The sequence below is a fragment of the Carcharodon carcharias genome, chromosome 3 (genome assembly GCF_017639515.1).
Source record: "Carcharodon carcharias isolate sCarCar2 chromosome 3, sCarCar2.pri, whole genome shotgun sequence".
NCBI classification, from domain to species: Eukaryota; Metazoa; Chordata; class Chondrichthyes; order Lamniformes; family Lamnidae; genus Carcharodon; species Carcharodon carcharias.
Window position 1 is genome coordinate 183,836,948 of NC_054469.1, and position 23,281 is coordinate 183,860,228.

General features: G+C 46.2%; 1 protein-coding gene across 5 annotated transcripts in view; it reads right to left on the reverse strand.

The window, feature by feature from the left end:
• The window catches only part of jarid2b (jumonji, AT rich interactive domain 2b), a 414,508-nt gene that overhangs the window by 63,710 nt on the left and 327,517 nt on the right, over nt 1-23,281 (reverse strand). For all 5 annotated transcript variants that reach the window (XM_041183795.1, XM_041183794.1, XM_041183797.1 and 2 more), the window contains one exon: nt 18,402-19,422. In XM_041183795.1, coding sequence (XP_041039729.1) covers nt 18,402-19,422 — 1,021 coding nt within the window. The remainder of the gene's footprint in view (nt 1-18,401; nt 19,423-23,281) is intronic.

Below are 23,281 nucleotides of genomic sequence, written 5' to 3' on the forward strand. Positions count from 1 at the left end.
ACGGACGTCCTAAAGTTAGATTTTGTACCATCTCCAGGTTTTAATTTTATTTGATAGTTACAGCAACTAGAGATCATGGGACAAGAACCGAAGGTTCTAAATCCAAATCCATCATGGGAGTTGTGAAAGCGTAATTAATAAATTTGGCAACAGAAAAACTGATTGTAAACCTGCCAGGACAAATGCAATAAAAGCAGCCTTGCCAGTGTCAACCAAATCCTGAGAATAATATATTTAATGGCTAGGGTTCAATCTACATCAGTTATACAGCAATACAATTCTCAACTCTTTAGAACTATTTTGTTATGTTCTTTTCGTGGAATTAGAGCACTCCAAAATGGCTAATCCTTTCCTCAAACTTACAAAGCACACACTTTTACTTCCACTACCAAAGAACACTGTTTAAAAGAAAAACGATAAATGCAAACAGGGTAAATGATAATTTACCAATGCACTTCTCCACCCTCATACTCATCTTGTGCCAAATGTGACATGAAATGAATCAGATTTTTGGATGTCTTATGTGTCTGCAAATGGTAAGACTGACTTAACCCATGAGCATTTCTTTGAGTGAACACACACCATAATTCTAAAACTAAATTAGCATATTTTAAAACAGTGTTTCTCACTGAACTACCTATTTAAAAATAAAGAGCAAGAAAACTATTTTCGCGTAAGTTATAGTGATCACTGGCATATACAAGATCCATGACTACTCTCTCTCAATGGTGGTAACTTCTGCCATCTGGACACAAGGCAAGGGTATTTTGGGGGCCTAGCAGAAGAATGGTATTACTGCTAACCTGCAGCAGGACTTAAATGCTATGGGTTAGGCTTCATTTCATTTACACATTTGTGTAACTAATGAGGCTTAAGTTAACAAATTGTACTGTATATTAGTTTAGTGATGGAAATGTATTATTGGAGTGTTGTTAAATCTTTAAGTTGGCATTTAAGTGGAACACTGCAATGTAGCTTTCTGGAAAAATTACAGAAGTGAACTCAGATTGTAGTTGGGACAAGTTGTATTTGGGCTCCAGTGAGTCTAGCATTAACAGTTGTGAGAATGGATTTTTAAAAATATTTTGAGGAACATTGAGTAAAGAAGGCTGGGTGTGTGAGAGAGATTTAATTAAGCTGGTCAAGAGATTGATAGGAGTTAGGTTGTCAGGGGGTTGGAAACATCAAAAGGATATGGGTGTTAAATGTGAGGTATAAGCAAATAAGTTAGATCTAAGATTTGCATATTTAAGTAAGTTGAGAGTCTGCTTGATTATCAAAGAGGAGTCAGAGGTACAAAGAAACATGGTTGCATCTTGTAGGAGTTCCATCAGTAAACAGTAATGGGGATATTATATTTTACTGACCCAAAAGCAAAGACAAGATGGAAAGATGAAACATCTTATATTTGAAAGGGTTCTAGTTTTAAAGGAATGTGAGAGCAATGGAACTGAGATAATCAGGGAAAAATAATTATTTTAGAGTTGCTGTTGAGCTGGAGCTATAGAGATGGTTGGAGCTGCTTGACCTGTTGAGCTATGGCTCGACCTCTGGGCTGGGAGGGGATGCAGTTCGAAACATCCATCTAGTCAAGCCAGAAAATTCTTGGGCTGCAGCAAGCCGTTTTTTTTATTCTGAAGTGGATTCCACTGCAGAGTGGAAGAGGGTAAAAGTCATGTGGTGCGCCTTTATTGAAGCTACAGAAGTTTGCTTTGTGTAATTTAACTAGATTTCATAGTAGACATCTATAAGGAAGTGTTGCCTGGAAGATGTTTACTTGTGGGTTTGAACAAGTAGGGAATTATGGGGGAATGTTTTGTAAGGCTAACCTTAATTGTTTAACTGTAATCTTGTGCGCCTAAGTTCTCTTTTATGTTTGTTAATAAAACTTATACTTCTAATTTTTAAAATCCAAATGTTTTACTGGACCTCTTACTGCTGAGGTCTTCTTCTTGGTTTCAAAATGCAAAAAAAAAAATAAATAATTACGGCCCATTACCGAAGTTTCCCTTGAGATTTGATTTGCATAGCAATAAACACTAGCTGTGGTCATAACACAGTAAACAGAAGCCAAAACTGGGATACTGATTGGCTAACAGGATAGCCTGAGGACCAGAATTATAAGAACATAAAAGTCAAGGTCAGTTTTTGGAGGGATGCCATAACTACTTCACCCATCGGTCAAGAATTGTAAATACAGGGTGCGAGTTGTTGCAGGGAAGCCATAAGTTTATTTCCCACTTGTCAGGAGTTACAAATATTTGGGAAAAGTTATTAGTTGTATTTACACAGGTGCTCAGACTTGGACTGCACTTTGCAAAAACTGTCTAGTGGTAGATTAGTCTCAGTAGATTTGCTACAAGGGGACTCTTGCCAGGGATTAGGAGTCAGTTGTACCAGTTGACAGGCAAGGTTTGGGGGGTTTAACTTTAAGAAACCCAGGAGTGACTAAGGCAACTGTCATATAAATCTGGGGTTGACCACAAGAAATTCAGAGGTTTGGGATTTCCCGTAAGAAAGGGGATCACTGTTAGATCAAGATTAGAATTCAGTATTAGGACTAGAGATAGTTGCTTTAAGTGAAAGCTCAGGCTCAAAAGCAATTGTAGACTGAGAGAGAGAGAGACTGTAGAGAGAGAAAGCATTCAGCAAATGTCTGTGAAATAGACTGGTAAATCAGAGCTGAAGAGGTTTATCTATGTATAGTAGAATAAAGTTGACCAACGGAAAAATCTTCAAGAATCAAGATACCAGGTCCTTCGGACCAAGAAGAGAAGACCCTAGAAGTCCCAGGAACCGAGAAGACCCTAGGAGTCCTAGGATCTACGGGAAAAACAGTGTATCGTGCCATGCCTCGAGTTGTGGAATGCCAAGTGTTAATCTTTGTTGTTCAATAAACCTGGTTCATCTGCATTTTAAATTAGTGATAGTCATTTTTACCAATAAGGTTATTCCCCAACTAGAACGTTCTTACCCTGAGTTTTAATCTACAGTTCAAATCCCAACACATGGTTAGCAAATAAAACAATTCAGCACAATACAATTATTAAACTAGTTAACCAACACAACTGCTGTTTTTTTTTGCAGTATTCTGTTGAGGAAGAGTAGCAGAAGCTTTACTCTGCTTCAGACTAACAATGTGTAGCAAGTGGAACTTCAGTGACTAAGACAGATATCTCTCATCTTGACCAAAGCTTATCACCATAATGCTTATTTTTGTTGACAAACCTGTTGGGTAGGGTTGCCAACACTCCAGGATCTGAAATCACCAGGAATTAAAGATTAGTCTCCTGGACACTGCTGCAAATAACCCATAAGACCATTAGGCCATAAATTATAGGAGCAGCAGTAAGCCATTTGACCATTCGAGCCTGCTCCGCCATTCAATGAGATCATGGCTAATCTGATAATCCTCAGCTCTACTTTCCTGCCTTGTCCCCTTAACCCTGGATTCCCTTACTGATTAAAAATCTATCTCAGTCTTGAATATACTTAATAACCCAACCTCTACAGTAATGAATTCCACAGATTGACTACCCTCAGAAGAAATTCCTCATCTCAATTTTAAATCCCACCCTCCACCCGCCCCTCCCCCCCCCCCCTTCCCCCGCCACACTGAGATTATGCCCTCTGGTTTTGGACTCTCCCACAACGGGAAACAACCTCTCAGCATCTAGCCTGTCAAGCCCCCTAAGAATCTTGTGTATTTCAATAAGATTGTCCCTCATTCTTTTAAATTCCAATAGGTGCAGGCCTAACCTACTCAACCTATCCTCATAAGAAAATCCCTCAATACCTGGGATCAACCTAGTGAACCTTCTCTGGGCTGCCTCCAATGCCAGTATATCTTTCCTTAGATAAGGGGGCCAAAATTGTTCAGTGTTCTAGATGTGGTCTAACTAATGCCTTACATAATTTTAGCAAGACTTCCCTATTTATACTCCATTCCCTTTGAAATAAAGGCCAACATCCCATTTGCCTTCCCTATTACCTGTTGAATTTGTATGTTAGCTTTTTGGGATTCATGCACAAAGATTCCCAAATCCGTCTGTGCTGCAGCCTTCTGCAGTCTTTCTCCATTTAAATAATATTCAGGTCCTCTATTCTTCTTGCCAAAGTGCATAATCTCACATTTTCCTCCATTATATTCCATCTACCAAGTTTTTGTCCACTCAGTCTGTAGGCTCCTTGTGGCATCCTCACCACCTTCCCACCTATTTTTGTGTCATCCGCAAACTTAGCAATAGCACATTCACCTCCCTCAACGAAGTCATTAGTATATGTTGTAAATATTTGAGGCCCCAACACAGATCCCTGTGGCACTCCACTAGTTACTGGTTGCCATCCTGAAAATGCCCCCCTTATCCCAACTCTCTGTCTTCTATTAGTTAGCCAATCCTCTATCCATGCTAATATACTACCCCCAACACCCATGGGCTCTTATCTTATTAAGTAGCCAGCCTTACATGTGGTACCTTATGAAACACCTTTTGGAAATCCAAATATATTACTTCAACTATTTCCCCTTTATCTATCTTGCTTGTTATCTCCCCAAAGAATTTGTTAGGCATGGTTTAACCTTCATGAAGCCATGCTGACTCTGCTTGATTAGATTTCTAAGTGCTCTGCTATTACACCCTTTATAATAAGACTCCAACATTTTCCCAATGATGTTTGTTAATCTAACTGGCCGATAGTTACCTGTGTTTTATCTCCCTCACTTTTTGAATTAGGGTGTTACATTGACCATTCTCTAATTCTCTGGGACTTTTCCAGAATCTAAGGACTCTTGGAAGATTACTACCAGTGCATCCACTATCTCTGTAGCTACTTCCTTTAATATCCTAGGATGCAACCCATCACGCCCAGGGGATTTATTGGCTTTTAGCCCCATTAGTTTTCCTAGCACGTTTTCTCCAGTGATAGTTATTGTATTTATTTCCACTCCCCTTTTTCCCCTTGATTATTTAGTATTTTTGGAATGATATTTGTCTTCTACCGTGAAGACTGAGGCAAAGTATTTATTCAACTCCTCTGCCATTTCCTGGTAACCCATTACTATTTCCTCAGTTTCATTCTCTAAGGGGCTTATGTTCACTTTGGCTTCTCTCTTCCTTTTTATATATTTAAAGAAGCTCTTATCATTACTTTTATTTTAGGTTGCTTGCTAGTTTACCCTCAAAGTTTATTTTCTCCCTCTTTATTATATCCTTGGTCATCTTTTGTTGGTTTTTAAAACTTTCCCAATCCTCTGGCTTAACGCCTTGGCGTGCGGGCTTGGTAGGGGCAGTTGGGAAGCCGACCACTGCCAGCAATCGGGCCCAAAAGGCAATTTCACTCTGGCAATTGGGGCGAGCCTGACCTTCGCGCATGCGCTGAGTGTGCACTACATAATTTTCCTGAGGCAGCTCTGATGGAACTGATTTCAAAAAAATTATGGAAGATTTTTATAAATGTTACGAAACAGGTCCCTCATATGACTCTGTCACATGAGCAGGGGCAGGTTATTAATGATTTTATTTGATTTTTACTTGCTTTTAGAAACCAAAACCCGCCCGTGGATGCAGTTTCCAAAAAATTGCAAAGGCCACTTGGCCTTTTCGCCTACCCGCCAACCGTAAGGTTGGACAGGCAGCAAAAAATTTACGTTAATTACCTTTTTAATGGCCTTAATGGGCCTTTTAATTGTTGGCGGGCACACGCCAGAGTCGACTGATGGAAATATCATGCAAGCACACAATGATGTTGGGACGCACGCCCGACTTCACTGCATGTCATTTTATGCTCGGTCAGGTGCACGTGCCCCCGCCCACTGAGCTGAAAATTTTAACCATGAATTTTTGCTCATGTCTACTTCTGCTAATTTGATTTTCCCAATCTACAAGAAGATTAAAGTCACCTATGATTAATGTACTGCCTTTTTTACATGCCCTCATTATCTCCTGATTTATTCTCTGTCCTACATTATAGCTACTGTCAGGGAGCCTATAGACTACTCCCACCAGTGCCTTCTACCCCTTGTTATTTCTTACCTCCACCTATATGGATTCTACATCTTCCAATCCAAGGTCCTTTCTTGTACTTATTCCACCTCATACTAACAAAGCTACCCCACCGCCCTTTCCTTCCGAAAAGTCACATACCCCTGAAAATTTAGTTCCCAGCTTTGATCTCCTTGTAACCCTATCTCCGTAATGGCTATACGGTCATACCCATTTACCTCTATTTGTGCTGTTAATTCATTTATTTTGTTCCAAATACTACATGCATTTAAATAAAGAGTTATTAATTTTGCCTTCTTACCATTTTTTTCCCCTTTTGACCCTATTTGCTGCTGTTTTTTTTATGTTTGTGCACTCTGTCCCTTCCTTGTCACACTCTGGGTATCATTACCTAAATAACTGCCCTGCCAGGCTGCCATGTCCTTTTGCTTTGTAAGACTACATATCCCCTTTCCAGAACCCTCCCTCCCTCTATTTAGTTTAAAACCCAGAAGAAAAATAATTGGGATGTGTTTTTTCTCCCATTTTCTTTGAACACTTCAATTTATCAGGTACAGAAATATTGGAGATGGGAAGCCATGTGATGAAACCTCCAGGAATGCATACAACCACAGCTGGCAAATCTGTTGCTGAGTTTAATGAAACACTTCCCCATCTTGACTTTGAATCTTGGTTGAAATAAAAAAGCCAAGTTCAATTACTCAGTGCTCCTCAGCTAGGAGTTAAGAAGAATAAGAGTTTTGGAGAATGTAAGCTGATTTCATTGAAGCATATACCACGCTAAGAGGGCTTGACAGGGTAGATGTTGAGTGGCTCTTTTCCCTAGCTGAAGAATCCAGAGCTAGGGGTCATAGTCTCAGGATAAGGGGCTGGCTATTTTAAGACCGAGGTGTGGAGAAATTTCTTCACTCAAAGGGTTGTGAACCTGTGGAATTCTCTAGCCCAGAGAGCTGTGGGTGCTCAGTTGTGGAGCATACTCAAGATTGAGAATGATAGGTTTTTGGGCACTAAGGGAATGAAGGGATTTGGAGATAGGGCAGAAGATGTAGTTGATGTAGAATTTCAGCCATGGTCTTGTTGAAAGGCAGAGTAGGCTTGAGGAACCATATGGTCTACTCTTGTTTCTATTTCTTATGCTCATAGGAGCCATCAGCAAGAACTGTGATCCAGACCCAGAAATGTCTGCAGCCAGTGCAGAGCCTTGCTGTATTTTGAGGCCATAACAAAATCAAATCAATCCCAGCAAATGGCTTGAGCAGCCATGGAATAGCATGGGGACGACAAATTCAATAGTTGTCAGCAGCAACAGTCCCTCGATTCGAGGATGATATCTGCTCAGGGTCATGAGTTTCTGTCAGGGGTCTTCATGTGACTGAATAGGCAGATTCTCAACCTGCTTATCTTTGGGCACATGAGGCAGGATATCCCGTGAGGTAGTAGGATCTGGAGTGCAGGATTTGCTTCCTTTTCTTTCCCTCTCTGCCATCACTCTACCTCATTATTAAGATGGTGTGGCTCAAAGTGTGATGCAGCTTGACGGACAGGTTGTCCTCATTCTGAACAATTAGTAGAAAGCTCCTCCCAGACATTCACGTTAATGCTGTGTGGATCGCCAACTTAACCACCGCCTGGAGGAGAGGCTTGCGCATTCCAATGATCCCTTAAGAGATGCCATCAGGAGCTCCTTGCTCCTGGTAGGGCCACCCATGGCAAAGTTAGGGGAGGTGCCAGACAAAGCATGGTTCAAAAAACTCTCAATGGCAGAACGGTGTGACAAGCATCTGGGATCGGGGGGGTCGGGAGTTGCAGAGAGATCCATAGCATCTGATTGAAGTGACATCTGTCATTTGGTTTCAGAGTGTGGTGTATCTGACCACAGGGTGTCTATTGGTACATGGATTGTGCACTTACTGTGGACATTAGAGTATGAGATGACTTTTGTAACTCGTGTTATCCTTACAAATCTGTATATATCTATAAAGGTATAGTTGTGGGTAAAGGAGTATTGTAATACAGTTCATTTTTTCTTGTTTTATACATGATTTATTCTTTTGTTAAAAGTTCATCAGCTAACTCCTGTGACTCTGTTCAATAGCTACTCTCCACATATCTAAACAAATAAAAGTTAGGATCTATCAAGCTGGGTTCCACTCTGGGATCAGGCACATCCAGGGGTAACCTCAGCTGGGATCGTAACAAGGAGGATTATCAAACAAGTAGGTTTTAAGGAGCATCTTAAAGGAGGGACAGGAGGTAGAGAGATGGAAAAGCTTAGGAAGAGAATTCCAGTGCTTAGGACCTTGACAGCTGAAGGCACGGCCACCAATGGTGGAGCAATTAAAATTCGGGATGCTCAAGAGGCCAGAATTGGAGTAGCACATATCTTATAGGATTATGGGGCTGGAGGCGACAGTGAAGGAATGGCAATATAGCTCCAAGTCAGGATGGTGTGTGACTTGGATGGGGAACTTACAAGTGGCGGTCCCCTTCACCATCTGCCCTTGCCCATCTAGCTGGTAGAGGTCACGGGTTTGGAAGGTGCTGTCGAAGAAGCCGTGTTGAGTCATTGCACTGCATCTTGTAGATAGTACACACTGCTGCAACTGTGCGGTGGTGGTGGAGTGAGTGAATGTTCGAGATGGTGGATGAGATGTCAGTCAAGCTGCTGGTGGTTTGTCCTGGATGGTGTTGAGCTTCGAGTGCAGTTGGAACCACACTCGTCCAGGCAAATGGCGAGAATTCCATCACACTCCTGCCTTTTGCCTTATTTATGGCAAACAGGGTTTGGGGAGTCAGGTGAGGAGTCACTGTCTGCAGAACTCAAAGCATGTGACCAGCTCTGGTAGCCACACTACTTATATGGCTAATCCAGTTCAGTTTCCGGTCAATGGTGACCCCCCAGGATGTTGATAGCGGGGGGTTTCAGAGAGGGTAATGCCACTGAATGTTAAAGGGAGATGGTTAAATTCTCTCTTGTTGGATGGAGATGGTCATTGCCTGGCACTCGTGTGGCACAAATGTTACTTGCCACTTCTCAGCCCAAGCCTGAATATTGTCCAAGTCTTGCTGCATATGGACACAGATTGCTTCAGTATCTGAGAAGTCACAAATGGTGCTGAATATTGTGCAATCATCAGCAGACGTCCTTACTTCTAATTTATGATGGAAGGAAGGTCATTGATGAAGCAGCTGAAGATGGTTCGGCATAGGACCCTACCCTGAGGGACTTCTGCAGCAATGTCCTAGGACTGAGATGACGGACCTCCCAACAACCACAACCTTCTTGCTTTGTGCTAGGTATGACTTCAAACAGTGGAGAGATTTCCTCAATTCCATTGGCTCCAGTTTTGAAGGCTTCAGTTTTAGAATTTAGAGGCAGTGGAGGGTTCAAGAGAAGTGGTGGTGAGGTAGAGCTGAGTGTCATCAGCTACATGTGGAAACTGATGAGTGTTTTTAGATATTGCAGCAAGAAACCAGAATTGCTTTATCACTGGGAGAAGGGCCAGGATCAACATCCCTTTTTAATCTACAAGACATTAAATATCCAGATGAAGCTCAGATGGTTAGCATGCCTAGTCACTTGTAGATTCCTTCGTGGGGTCTCCAGGTTTTTTTTTTAATTTGAGGGAGAAAACATGCAAAAGCTAGACAATTGACTAAAAGAGTTTCAGTAAAAGGAGAATCACTCCAGAAACTGTAAAGAAAAAAAATTAACACCTGTCTCATTCACCAATGGGAGACGATTAGATTAGACATATTTCCCAAAAGCTGGTGGAACAGAAACTACAATTCCTTGGAAAGTAGAGAAATTAAAATAAGATTAAGAGTCAAATGGCAAATCTAGTACTCAAATGATACAATTGTAAATCAAATCAAATATAGAAAATGTAGAGTGGATTTAAAAAGGTAGAAAGATTAAAGAGGCATGAAGAAAGACTGGCACAAAAAGTAAAACAGACATGTTCAAGAAAAAGCAGCACCAATTAGATGGGGAAAAGGTAATCTTAGAAGGATTGGGGATAGATATTAAATTAGTAGTTTGCCAGTTTTCATCACGGCAGCTGGAGTGAAAGGATAAAAGAGGGAGATTAGATTGGATAACGATTGATAAGGGAGTAGGAACTGAAAATTTGCTGGAACAGGCAATGGGCCCTGATGGCATTTGTTTTACAATGCTCAATGGTGTCAGAGGGGAAATACCAGAATCTAATCACAATCTTTCAAAGATTCTTAGATATGGAAACTGGCAACTCTCTAGTCTTTTGGCACAATAATATTTCTGTTCAAAGGGGACAGAGGGATAAATCAGACACATATAGCCTTAAATATCAGAAGCCAGTAAATGTCTCACAGCCTTAATACGAGATAAAGTTAATATTCCCCTGAAAAGACATGGGTTAATTAACAACAAATACTGATTTATAAAAAGCAAACCTTGTCTGACAAACTAAACAGAGTTCTCTAATACATCGAAAGAAATGCTGATGTGTATCTGCATTTGCCATAGGTGCCTGAAAACAGTTGTTAGTTAAATTATGGCACAGTGTTAAATAGTATGGTTAGGAAGCTGCTATATAAACATAAATATATACATGGAGGGCGGGAGAGGCAAGAGGGTCAGGATAGGGCAGGAGAGCTGCAGAAAGAAAGAGCGAGTGCGAGCTGCAGAGAGAGCGAGCGAGCGCGAGCTGCAGAGAGAGCGAGCGAGCGCGAGCTGCAGAGAGAGCGAGCGAGCGCGAGCTGCAGAGAGAGCGAGCGAGCGCGAGCTGCAGAGAGAGCGAGCGAGCGCGAGCTGCAGAGAGAGCGAGCGAGCGCGAGCTGCAGAGAGAGCGAGCGAGCGCGAGCTGCAGAGAGAGCGAGCGAGCGCGAGCTGCAGAGAGAGCGAGCGAGCGCGAGCTGCAGAGAGAGCGAGCGAGCGCGAGCTGCAGAGAGAGCGAGCGAGCGCGAGCTGCAGAGAGAGCGAGCGAGCGCGAGCTGCAGAGAGAGCGAGCGAGCGCGAGCTGCAGAGAGAGCGAGCGAGCGCGAGCTGCAGAGAGAGCGCGAGCTGCAGAGAGAGCGCGAGCTGCAGAGAGAGCGCGAGCTGCAGAGAGAGCGCGAGCTGCAGAGAGAGCGCGAGCTGCAGAGAGAGCGCGAGCTGCAGAGAGAGCGCGAGCTGCAGAGAGAGCGCGAGCTGCAGAGAGAGCGCGAGCTGCAGAGAGAGCGCGAGCTGCAGAGAGAGCGCGAGCTGCAGAGAGAGCGCGAGCTGCAGAGAGAGCGCGAGCTGCAGAGAGAGCGCGAGCTGCAGAGCGAGCGCGAGCTGCAGAGCGAGCGCGAGCTGCAGAGCGAGCGCGAGCTGCAGAGCGAGCGCGAGCTGCAGAGAGAGCGCGAGCTGCAGAGAGAGCGCGAGCGCGAGCTGCAGAGAGAGCGCGAGCGCGAGCTGCAGAGAGAGCGCGAGCGCGAGCTGCAGAGAGAGCGCGAGCGCGAGCTGCAGAGAGAGCGCGAGCGCGAGCTGCAGAGAGAGCGCGAGCGCGAGCTGCAGAGAGAGAGCGAGCGCGAGCTGCAGAGAGAGAGCGAGCGCGAGCTGCAGAGAGAGAGCGAGCGCGAGCTGCAGAGAGAGAGCGAGCGCGAGCTGCAGAGAGAGAGCGAGCGCGAGCTGCAGAGAGAGAGCGAGCGCGAGCTGCAGAGAGAGAGCGAGCTGCAGAGAGAGAGCGAGCTGCAGAGAGAGAGCGAGCTGCAGAGAGAGAGCGAGCTGCAGAGAGAGAGCGAGCTGCAGAGAGAGAGCGAGCTGCAGAGAGAGAGCGAGCTGCAGAGAGAGAGCGAGCTGCAGAGAGAGAGCGAGCGCGAGCTGCAGAGAGAGAGCGAGCGCGAGCTGCAGAGAGAGAGCGAGCGCGAGCTGCAGAGAGAGAGCGAGCGCGAGCTGCAGAGAGAGAGCGAGCGCGAGCTGCAGAGAGAGAGCGAGCGCGAGCTGCAGAGAGAGAGCGAGCGCGAGCTGCAGAGAGAGAGCGAGCGCGAGCTGCAGAGAGAGAGCGAGCGCGAGCTGCAGAGAGAGAGCGAGCGCGAGCTGCAGAGAGAGAGCGAGCGCGAGCTGCAGAGAGAGAGCGAGCGCGAGCTGCAGAGAGAGAGAGCGAGCGCGAGCTGCAGAGAGAGAGAGCGAGCGCGAGCTGCAGAGAGAGAGAGCGAGCTCTATGTAGAAAAAGAGATATGCCTACCTGGGTATGTATGCACACATAAGAGAATGAAATGCAGGAATTAGATTGGGTAACAAAGGTAAAATAGTAAAAATCTGTTACGACAGGCAATGGGTCCTCCAATACTCTATTCTGTCAGCAAGGAAATAGGAGAGGTTTTGACCACAATCTTTCAGCCATTCTTATGCACCCTACACAATATCAAAATGTGCTGACAATCCACAAGTACACTGTGCAGTTAACTGTGAAGGCGACTGTAAACAATTTCCAAACTGGATCAACAGGTTAGGTGGGTTAAACAGCTAAATGCCAGGTGAAATTTAATTCAGATAAATGAAAGGCAAACAGTTTTGGAAAGATTAAGTTCATAAATGCCATATACTAATGTCTTACAAAGGTGAATAGAAGGAGAAGCTTAGGAGTTCGGATATACAAAAGGAGGACTACTTGGGAACTGAAAAAGCTATACTGGATCTCTGTTTTCACAAGGGGGCACAGAGAGTATAAAAGTAAGAAAGTCAATGGCAAGCCTCTACAAGTCATTAGTTAGGAGACATCTTTTTAAAATTCATTAATGGGATTTGCGTGTCACTGGCAAGTGCGTCTCATTCTTGAATCACTGCAGTGCACGTGGTGAAAGTACACCCACGGTGCTGCTAGGGAGGGCGTTCCAGGATTTTCAGCAACAGTGAAGGAACAGCAATGTAGCTCCAAGTCAGGATGTTGTGTGGCTCGGAGAGAAACTTGCAGGTGGTGGCGTTCCCTTGCTTCTGCTACCCTTGCTCAAGATGTAGAGGTCACGGGTTTGAAAGGTACTTTCGAAGGAGGCTTGGCAAGTTGCTTCAGTGCATCTGGTACACACTATTGCCACAGTGCGCTGGTGGATGGGGTGTCAATCAAGCAGGCTGCTTTGTCCTGGATAGGGTCGAGATTCTTTGGTGCTCTTCAGCTGCACTCATCGAAGTGGAGAGTATTCCATCACACTCCTGATTTGTGCCTTGTAGCTGGTGGACATGCTTTGGTGGTCAAGAGGTGAGTTACTTACTGCAGAATTCACAGCCTCTGACCTGCTCTTGTAGCCACAGTATTTACATGGCTGGTCCAGTACAGTTTCTGGTCAATGGTAAGCCCCACCACCCTCCCCCGCACCTCCCCCAGGAAGTTAATGGTAGGGGGAGAATTCAGTGATGGTTATGCTGTTGAATGTCATGTAGAGGTGGTTAGGTTCTTTCATGTTGGAGATAATCATTGCATGGCACTTGTGTGATGCAAAAGTTACTTGCCACTTTTCAGCCCAAGCCTGAATACTGTACAGGTTTTGACACCTGTGGGCATGCAGTGCCTTATTATTTAAGGAGTTGTGAACATTACTGAACACTGTAGACATCATTAACATCCCCATTTCTGACCATTGATGAAGTAGCTGAAAACGGCTGGGCCTAGGATTCTACCTTGAGGAACTCCGGGGCTGAATTATTACCTCCAAAGAACACAGGCATCTTCCTTCATGTTAGAGTCAGTCATAGAGGTCTACAGCACAGAAAAAAGGCCCTTTGGCCCATCGAGTCTGCATCAGTCAAACTACCACCTAACTATTCTAATCCTATTTTCCAGCACTAGGCCCATAGCCTTGTATGCCATGGCATCATAAGTGCACATCCAAATACTTCTTAAATGTTATGAGGATTTCTGCGTCTACCACCCTTTCAGGCAGTAAAATTCCAGATTCCCACCACCCTCTAGGTAAAAAAATTCTTCCTCGCAGCCCCTCTAAACCTCTTGCCCCTTACCTTAAATCTGTGCCCCCTGGCTATTGATCCCTCCACCAAGGGGAAAAGTTCCTTCCTGTCTACCCTATTTATGTCCCTCATAATTTTATACACCTCAATCATGTCCCCCCTCAATCTCCTCTGCTCCAGGGAAAATAGCCCTAGTCTATCCAATCTCTCCTCATTACTAAAACTCTCCAGCCCAGGCAACATCCTGGTAAATCTCCTCTGTGCTCTCTCTAGTGCAATTACATCCTTCCTATAATGCAGATTCCAGAACTGCACACAATACTCTAGCTGTGGCCTAACCAGCATTTTATACAGTTGCAGCACAATCTTATATTCTATGTCTCAGCTAATAAAGGCAAGTGTCCCATATGCCTTCTTAACCTGTCCCGCTATCTTAAGGGACCGGTGGACATGTACACCAAGGTGCCTTTGATCCTCGGTACTTCCCAGGGTCCTACCATTCAGTGTGTATTCCCATGCCTTGCTTGTCCTGCCCAAGTGCATCACCTCTCACTTATCCGGATTAAATTCCATTTGCCACTGATCAGCCCGTCTATATCTTCCTGCAATCTAACGCTATCCTCCTATTTACCAACCCACCAATTTTCATGTCATCCGCGAACTTACTGATCAACCTTCCTACATTCAAGTCTAAATCGTTTATATACAACACACACATCCAGTCACAAAAACACCCCTCGACCATCACCCTATGCTTCTTGTCACTCAGCCAATTCTGGATCCAATTTGCCAAATTGCCTTGGATCCCATGGGCTTTTACCTTCGTCATCAGTCTCCCATGCGGGACCTTATCAAAAGCCTTGCTGAAGTCCAAATAAAATACGTCAAATGCATTGCCCTCATCTACGCACCTGGTCACCTCCTCGAAAAATTCAATCAAATTGGTCAGGCATGACCTCCCCTTAACAAAACCATGCTGACTATGCTTGATTAATCCCTGCCTCTCCAAGTGTAGATTAATTCTGTCCCTCAGAATTTGTTTCCAATAGTTTCCCCACCACTGAGATTAGACAGGCTGGCCTGTAGTTCCCTGGTTTATCCCTTCCTCCCTTCTTGAATAACGGTACCACATTGGCTGTCCTCCAGCCCTCTGGCACCTCTCCTGTGGCCAGAGAGGTATTGAAAATTATTACCAGCACTCCTGCTATCTCCTCACACTCAACAGCCTGGGTTACATTTCATCTGGGCCTGGAGATTTATCTACTTTTAAGCCTGCCAGACCACTTAGAACCTCCTCCCTTTCCATGCTAATTTCTTCAATTATATCACAGTCCTTCTGCGTGATTTCCATACTCACGTTGTCCCTCTCACTTGTGAGCACCGACACAAAGTATTCAGTTAGAACCCTACCTATGTCTTCCGGCTCCATACACACATTACCACTATAGTCCTTAATGGACCCTACTCTTTCCCTAATTATCCTCTTACTCTCAACGTATTTGTAAAATAACTTTGGATTTTCCTTTATTTTACCTGCCAATGTTTTTCCATGCCCCCTTTAACGTAAGAGTTAGGTATGACTCCACCCAGTGGAGAGCTCCGCTCCTCCCACATCACACCAATTCCTATTGACTTCAATTTTGCCAGGGCTCCTTGATGTCACAGTCACTCAAATACTGCCTTGATATTAAGGGCAGTCACTCTTACCTCACCTGTGGAATTCATGGACTGTTCAGTCCATATTTGGATCAAGGCTTTACTATTGTCTGGACTTGGCCTTGGCAGAACCCAAACTGAGCATCAGTGAACAAGTTATTGCTGTGTAATTGCCACTCGATAGCACTGTCGATGTCACCTTCCATCACTTTGCTGATAATCAAGAGTAAATTGATGGAGCACTGATTGGCTTGAATTTGTTCTACTCTTTGTGGACAAGGTATGTGGACGGAGCAGTTTTCCACATTGTCAGGTGGATGCCAGTGTTGTAGCTGTACTGGAACAGTTTGGCTAGGGCCACAAGCCTTCAGGACTATAGTCAGGTTGTTGTCCGGGTCCATAGCTTTTTGCTTTATCCAGTGCTTTCAGCCATTTCTTGATGTCATGTGGAGTGAATCAAATTGGCTGAAGACTGGCACCTGCAATGCTGAGGATCTCAGGAGGAGGCCAAGATGGATTATCCACTTGATTCTTCTGGCTGAAGGTGGTTGCAAATATTTCATCCTTGTCTTTTGCACTTATTTGCTGGGCTCCTCCATTGTTGAGGGTGGGAATGTTTGTGAAGCCTCCTCCTCCTCCCTTCATTAGTTGCTTAGCTATCCATCATCATTAACAACTGGATTTGGCAAATCATGATCTTTGATCTGATCCTTTGGTTTTAGGAACACTTAGCTCTGTCTATCGCATGGTGCTGTTTTCCATGACTGTGTCATTATTCCATTATTGTGTCATTAGGTTGGCACCTCAGCACCTGATGTTGCTCCTGGCATGTTTTCAGTTTTGGGCATCTTACTTTAGGAAAGGTGTCAAAAATAAAGTGTGGGTGCCGACAGTGGTGAGAATGTGGAATTTGCTATATGTGAGGTGGATGAGGTGAAATACATAGATGCATTGAAAGGGAGCTAGGTAAGTAAATGAGGGAAAAAGGAATACAAGGATAGGTTCATAGGGTGATATGAAGTTTGGTAGGAGGTGGCTCATGTGGAACATAAACACCAGCATCGACCAATTGGACTGGTTGCCCCATTTCCGTGCTGTAAAGTTCTATGCAAGTTCACTTTTCTCGCCAAGGTATTCAAAGCTAGTTTGTCCAGACTTCTTGCTAGGCCACAATGCACCAGTGTCAACAGAAAGACTGCACATAAGGGTAAGTAAGCAAAAGAGAGATTGTGCACTAGCAAGTACTTGGGCCTGTCTTGAGTCATTGTGATTGATTGTTAGGCCCAAGCAAATGTGCTACCCTTTGATGCATAAGCACGTTTCCAGGTGCCTACCCCTGCTAAGTGCCCAGCTGTGAATGGAATAGGACAACACCTGGCCTCAGGTATTGCAAAAAAAATGCTACATTCGAAATGGCCTGATATATTTGAGGGTCTACACAAACACCCTAACTGTTGTTTGCTAAATATCACTATAAATCCCTGTGGCAATCAGCTTGGTTCTCATGCTTCAGGACTAACTGTTGAAAGAAAAAAATGAATCGAACTTTACAAAAATAATGTTAAAATCCAATTCAGGCAACATAATCCAAAACGTCAGCTGTAATCCTCTCCACGGATGCTCTCAGAACTGCTGAGTTTTTCCGGGTATTTTTGTTTTTGTTCTAGATTTCCAGCATCCGCAGTATTTTGCTTTTATAATCCAAAACATTATGGGTGGTCAGAAATAATTGTCTAATGATCTCATTCTATAAATTCATTAACTATCCAAAGGAAAGTTCTGATTTAGATTTTCTGCTTAAACGCATGGGTTTTGTGCTTGATCCTCAGGCGTGAAATCCAAGAATTATTTAGTGTTCTTACTTCAAGTCAGAATTCTTTTGAGTGAGACATCTACAATTGTGCAAGTTTGCTGTAGAATCTAACGTTAATCTATTTTTCTACATCACTTCACCAGTTTAGAAGCAATTTAGCTTTAACTAAATATAATGGGACCAAGGAACAACAAAAAGTGAATCTTAATATACTGAGCCTGCTTTATAATATTATGGTCCAGATTTTGCAGTCAGCAGTGAAGCTACAGTACTCGTCGCTGGCCTCGAGGAAAGCTGCCCACAAGTATCTAGCAATCTGTGCTGTAGGCTTCAACTTTCCTGATGTTAATTTGAATCTGGCGCTGAGTCAAGGGCATTTCCAGGCATCTAGCAGCACTGATGTCATCAATCAGAAGAAGCAGCCAATCATATTGAAGGTTTCTCACAAACAGCAAAGCAGCAAGTAAAATGCACTGATAATCCTACACATTTAATAAATTTTACATAGTGTGAAATAAAAACTGGGGTATACACATGAAATATCAAAAAACACTTAAAATTAAAATGGAATTATAATGAAAGCATTTGCCATTACGCAAATGTAAAAATTGTTTTCCAAGGGTCAGAGAGATTGTTTAGTGGTAGCTTTGGTTTTGTACACTGTTGACAATCATTAAATGGTGTAACTTTCTTTTGAGGGTTTTTAGCTGTGATATTACAACATAAAAGCAGAAGTTCTCAGCAGATCTGCAATATCTAAAGATTGCTCTCTGCAGGGATTTCATCAGTACACCCTGTGGCACAGCAGGGAATCACTGATGGAAATTTCTAGATTTTTATGGTGCCCACATATTCCAATTAAACACAAGTTACTTCAGTTTCACAAAACAATGACAGCCATGCTGAAAGTTTTGCCGTTGCTACAAGCAGAAAATCCAAGCCAATATATAGCACATGTACACAAAGTACATAATTACATATAAAATGTTGTGATGTGCATAATGTACAATAATAGATGGCTTACCTATGAGTGGGGGCTCATCTATAGTAATGCCCTGAGATCTAAGGTGTTTCTTGATACAAGCTAGTCGTTGTACATTGGGTCCCCAGCGTCTACCCAGTTTATGCACATGTTGAATCTGAGTCACAAACCGCATTTCATCATTTAATTTGCACTCGGGCCTCCAGTCAGAGGGAGGGATCACCCGACACATGCCATACTTCTCCGTCTGAGTTCTGACAGATTCCACATAAACTAATGGGTCATGAAACTCCTTCTGGGTAGGCCTGAGAACAGGAATTTCTCCAACCAGTGCCATGCCAACCTTGTTGCCTTTCTCCTGTTTTACTGAAGAGTCTTGTAGCTTGTGCGAGGACTCTGTAGCTGAGGTAGAACTATTTTCGCTGGAGGCACTTTCCAATTTGCTCTGTGCTTGTTTGCTTGGGGTGTTCTTACCTAAGGATGCCTTTCTAAGCCTCTGTCTTTCACTGTTTTTTACTGGTGTTTCACACTTTATTCGTCCATTAGGTAGAGATTTTTCTTTTGTATTTGCTTTATTATCTTTCGCTCCTGCTGTACACAAATTAGCTTTCACTCTCTTTGAAGGTGACTGTGGTTTCACTATATGGTTGACCTCCTCATGCCTTCTCTTGGAGGTCCGCAGTCCTTCTTTAACTTCTCTGACTTCAACTTTAGTGGATGCTTTCCCATTCATCTTTCCATTTAGTTTGACACAGCTAAGGGCAGCACCATTTGAATGGGACGTTCCATTGGATAGCACCTGTTTTCTTGATTTTGCATTGCTGCTTTCGGTTTTCCCTGAGATTGTATGGTTAACAGCTACACTGGAATTGACATGGTTCAGTTTGGTTTCCTTGACCGGTTCTTTCTTGGCTTTGGTGTATGTAACATTTCCTTTTGTCACCGTTGCAGTGTACTTCACAGTTTTGGACGGTGAAAGTCTGACCTCCCTATTCTTTTTGGCACTCGATGCAGCTGCGCCTAACGATGGAGTTTGGGCAACACCATTCACCCCCTTTGAAACCTGCAACAGAACAAAAGTGATTAACATAGTCATCCCTCAATGATGCAAAAACCTGGCTCACAGCAACCAACTGTTTACATTAGAAATAACCAAACCAAACATGCATTTTACATAATGCCTGATCATTTCCTTGGGATATTGCAAGTATAGTCACCGCTATGAAGAAAAACACCATAGCCAATTTGTACATAGCAATGTCCATAAAGAGCGAATCTAATTCTGGTGGTGCATTGGCTGAGGAAAGAATGTTGGTCAGGATATAAGAACTCCCTGCTCGTCTTTGACCATTGCCATTGGACGTTTCATGTTCGACAGCAGGCTGATCCTCATCTGAAGCACAGCCCATTGGATGTTACTGCACTTCCGCAGTACTATCCAGCAGCATAAGCCTAGACTTTGTGCACATGTCCTGGAGAGGAATTTAAACCCACAACCTTCTCAAGGAAGATATACTGTAGTTACTAGAAGAGAAAGAAAGAGATACATTTTGTTTTTGTTCATATAACATCTATCATACTCACCATGAAAAGTTTTTTTTTTGAAGTACAAGTTCATCTTTCCATGATTAACACATACATTCCCATCCCAACCCAAGTGTGCATCCAATTCCTTGTATCTTACCAGTCTCACTCTATAAATGTAACAAACATTTGGGAAATAAATGCAACTAGCCATGTGTATCGCACATACCAATTTTTGCTTTCCATGACCATGCAATTCTGCCACCCCTTACAATAGAAATGTAAAGAGTAAATTTATGCTTAAGCGTAAATTTAATGAAAATCCAACCATTTGAGTGTGAGGGAAGAAAAAGGAGCAAGGGGTGAGAAGGAGCAAGAGGAGGGGGGAGAAAAAGGAGCGATGTGGGGAAAGGGAGCGAGCGCGGGAGGGAGATGGCAAAGGAGAGCGAGCGAGCGCGGGAGGGAGATGGCAAAGGAGAGCGAGCGAGCGCGGGAGGGAGATGGCAAAGGAGAGCGAGCGAGCGCGGGAGGGAGATGGCAAAGGAGAGCGAGCGAGCGCGGGAGGGAGATGGCAAAGGAGAGCGAGCGAGCGCGGGAGGGAGATGGCAAAGGAGAGCGAGCGAGCGCGGGAGGGAGATGGCAAAGGAGAGCGAGCGAGCGCGGGAGGGAGATGGCAAAGGAGAGCGAGCGAGCGCGGGAGGGAGATGGCAAAGGAGAGCGAGCGAGCGCGGGAGGGAGATGGCAAAGGAGAGCGAGCGAGCGCGGGAGGGAGATGGCAAAGGAGAGCGAGCGAGCGCGGGAGATGGCAAAGGAGAGCAAGCGAGCGACCGCGCGAGGAGAGCGACCGCGCGAGGAGAGCGACCGCGCGAGGAGAGCGACCGAGCAGGAGAGCGAGAGCGAGCAAAGGAGAGCGCGAGCGAGCAAAGGAGAGCGCGAGCGAGCAAAGGAGAGCGCGAGCGAGCAAAGGAGAGCGCGAGCGAGCAAAGGAGAGCGCGAGCGAGCAAAGGAGAGCGCGAGCGAGCAAAGGAGAGCGCGAGCGAGCAAAGGAGAGCGAGAGCGAGCAAAGGAGAGCGAGAGCGAGCAAAGGAGAGCGAGAGCGAGCAAAGGAGAGAGCGCGCGAGCAAAGGAGAGAGCGCGCGAGCAAAGGAGAGAGCGCGCGAGCAAAGGAGAGAGCGCGCGAGCAAAGGAGAGAGCGCGCGAGCAAAGGAGAGAGCGCGCGAGCAAAGGAGAGAGCGCGCGAGCAAAGGAGAGAGCGCGCGAGCAAAGGAGAGAGCGCGCGAGCGCAAAGGAGAGAGCGCGCGAGCGCAAAGGAGAGAGCGCGCGAGCGCAAAGGAGAGAGCGAGCGAGCGCAAAGGAGAGAGCGAGCGAGCGCAAAGGAGAGAGCGAGCGAGCGCAAAGGAGAGAGCGAGCGAGCGCAAAGGAGAGAGCGAGCGAGCGCAAAGGAGAGAGCGAGCGAGCGCAAAGGAGAGAGCGAGCGAGCGCAAAGGAGAGAGCGAGCGAGCGCAAAGGAGAGAGCGAGCGAGCGCAAAGGAGAGAGCGAGCGAGCGCAAAGGAGAGAGCGAGCGAGCGCAAAGGAGAGAGCGAGCGAGCGCAAAGGAGAGAGCGAGCGAGCGCAAAGGAGAGAGCGAGCGAGCGCAAAGGAGAGAGCGAGCGAGCGCAAAGGAGAGAGCGAGCGAGCGCAAAGGAGAGAGCGAGCGAGCGCAAAGGAGAGAGCGAGCGAGCGCAAAGGAGAGAGCGAGCGAGCGCAAAGGAGAGAGCGAGCGAGCGCAAAGGAGAGAGCGAGCGAGCGCAAAGGAGAGAGCGAGCGAGCGCAAAGGAGAGAGCGAGCGAGCGCAAAGGAGAGAGCGAGCGAGCGCAAAGGAGAGAGCGAGCGAGCGCAAAGGAGAGAGCGAGCGAGCGCAAAGGAGAGAGCGAGCGAGCGCAAAGGAGAGAGCGAGCGAGCGCAAAGGAGAGAGCGAGCGAGCGCAAAGGAGAGAGCGAGCGAGCGCAAAGGAGAGAGCGAGCGAGCGCAAAGGAGAGAGCGAGCGAGCGCAAAGGAGAGAGCGAGCGAGCGCAAAGGAGAGAGCGAGCGAGCGCAAAGGAGAGAGCGAGCGAGCGCAAAGGAGAGAGCGAGCGAGCGCAAAGGAGAGAGCGAGCGAGCGCAAAGGAGAGAGCGAGCGAGCGCAAAGGAGAGAGCGAGCGAGCGCAAAGGAGAGAGCGAGCGAGCGCAAAGGAGAGAGCGAGCGAGCGCAAAGGAGAGAGCGAGCGAGCGCAAAGGAGAGAGCGAGCGAGCGCAAAGGAGAGAGCGAGCGAGCGCAAAGGAGAGAGCGAGCGAGCGCAAAGGAGAGCGAGCGAGCGCAAAGGAGAGCGAGCGAGCGAGCAAAGGAGAGAGCGAGCGAGCAAAGGAGAGAGCGAGCGAGCAAAGGAGAGAGCGAGCGAGCAAAGGAGAGAGCGAGCGAGCAAAGGAGAGCGAGCGAGCAAAGGAGAGCGAGCGAGCAAAGGAGAGAGCGAGCGAGCAAAGGAGAGAGCGAGCGAGCAAAGGAGAGAGCGAGCGAGCAAAGGAGAGAGCGCGCGAGCAAAGGAGAGAGCGCGCGAGCAAAGGAGAGAGCGCGCGAGCAAAGGAGAGAGCGCGCGAGCAAAGGAGAGCGCGCGCGAGCAAAGGAGAGCGCGAGCGAGCAAAGGAGAGAGCGCGCGAGCAAAGGAGAGAGCGCGCGAGAAAAGGAGAGCGCGAGAAAAGGAGAGCGCGAGAAAAGGAGAGCGCGAGAAAAGGAGAGCGCGAGAAAAGGAGAGCGCGAGAAAAGGAGAGCGCGAGAAAAGGAGAGCGCGAGAAAAGGAGAGCGCGAGCGAGAGCGAGAAAAGGAGAGAGCGAGCGAGAGCGAGAAAAGGAGAGAGCGAGCGAGAGCGAGAAAAGGAGAGAGCGAGCGAGAGCGAGAAAAGGAGAGAGCGAGCGAGAAAAGGAGAGAGCGAGCGAGAAAAGGAGAGCGAGCGAGAAAAGGAGAGCGAGCGAGAAAAGGAGAGCGAGCGAGAAAAGGAGAGCGAGCGAGAAAAGGAGAGCGAGCGAGAAAAGGAGAGAGTTTGAGCGAGAAAAGGAGAGAGCGAGAAAAGGAGAGGGAGCAAAAGAAAGAGAAAAGGAGAGAGCGCGAGAGAAAAAAGAGCGCGCACGAGGACGCAAAGGAGAGAGCGCGCGCGCTAGGGCGCAAAGGAGAGCGCGCGCGCGCGAGGGCGCAAAGGAGAGCGCGCGCGCGCGAGGGCGCAAAGGAGAGCGCGCGCGCGCGAGGGCGCAAAGGAGAGCGCGCGCGCGCGAGGGCGCAAATGAGAGCGCGCGCGCGCGGGCACAAATGAGAGCGCGCGCGCGCGGGCACAAATGAGAGCGCGCGCGCGCGGGCACAAATGAGAGCGCGCGCGCGCGGGCACAAATG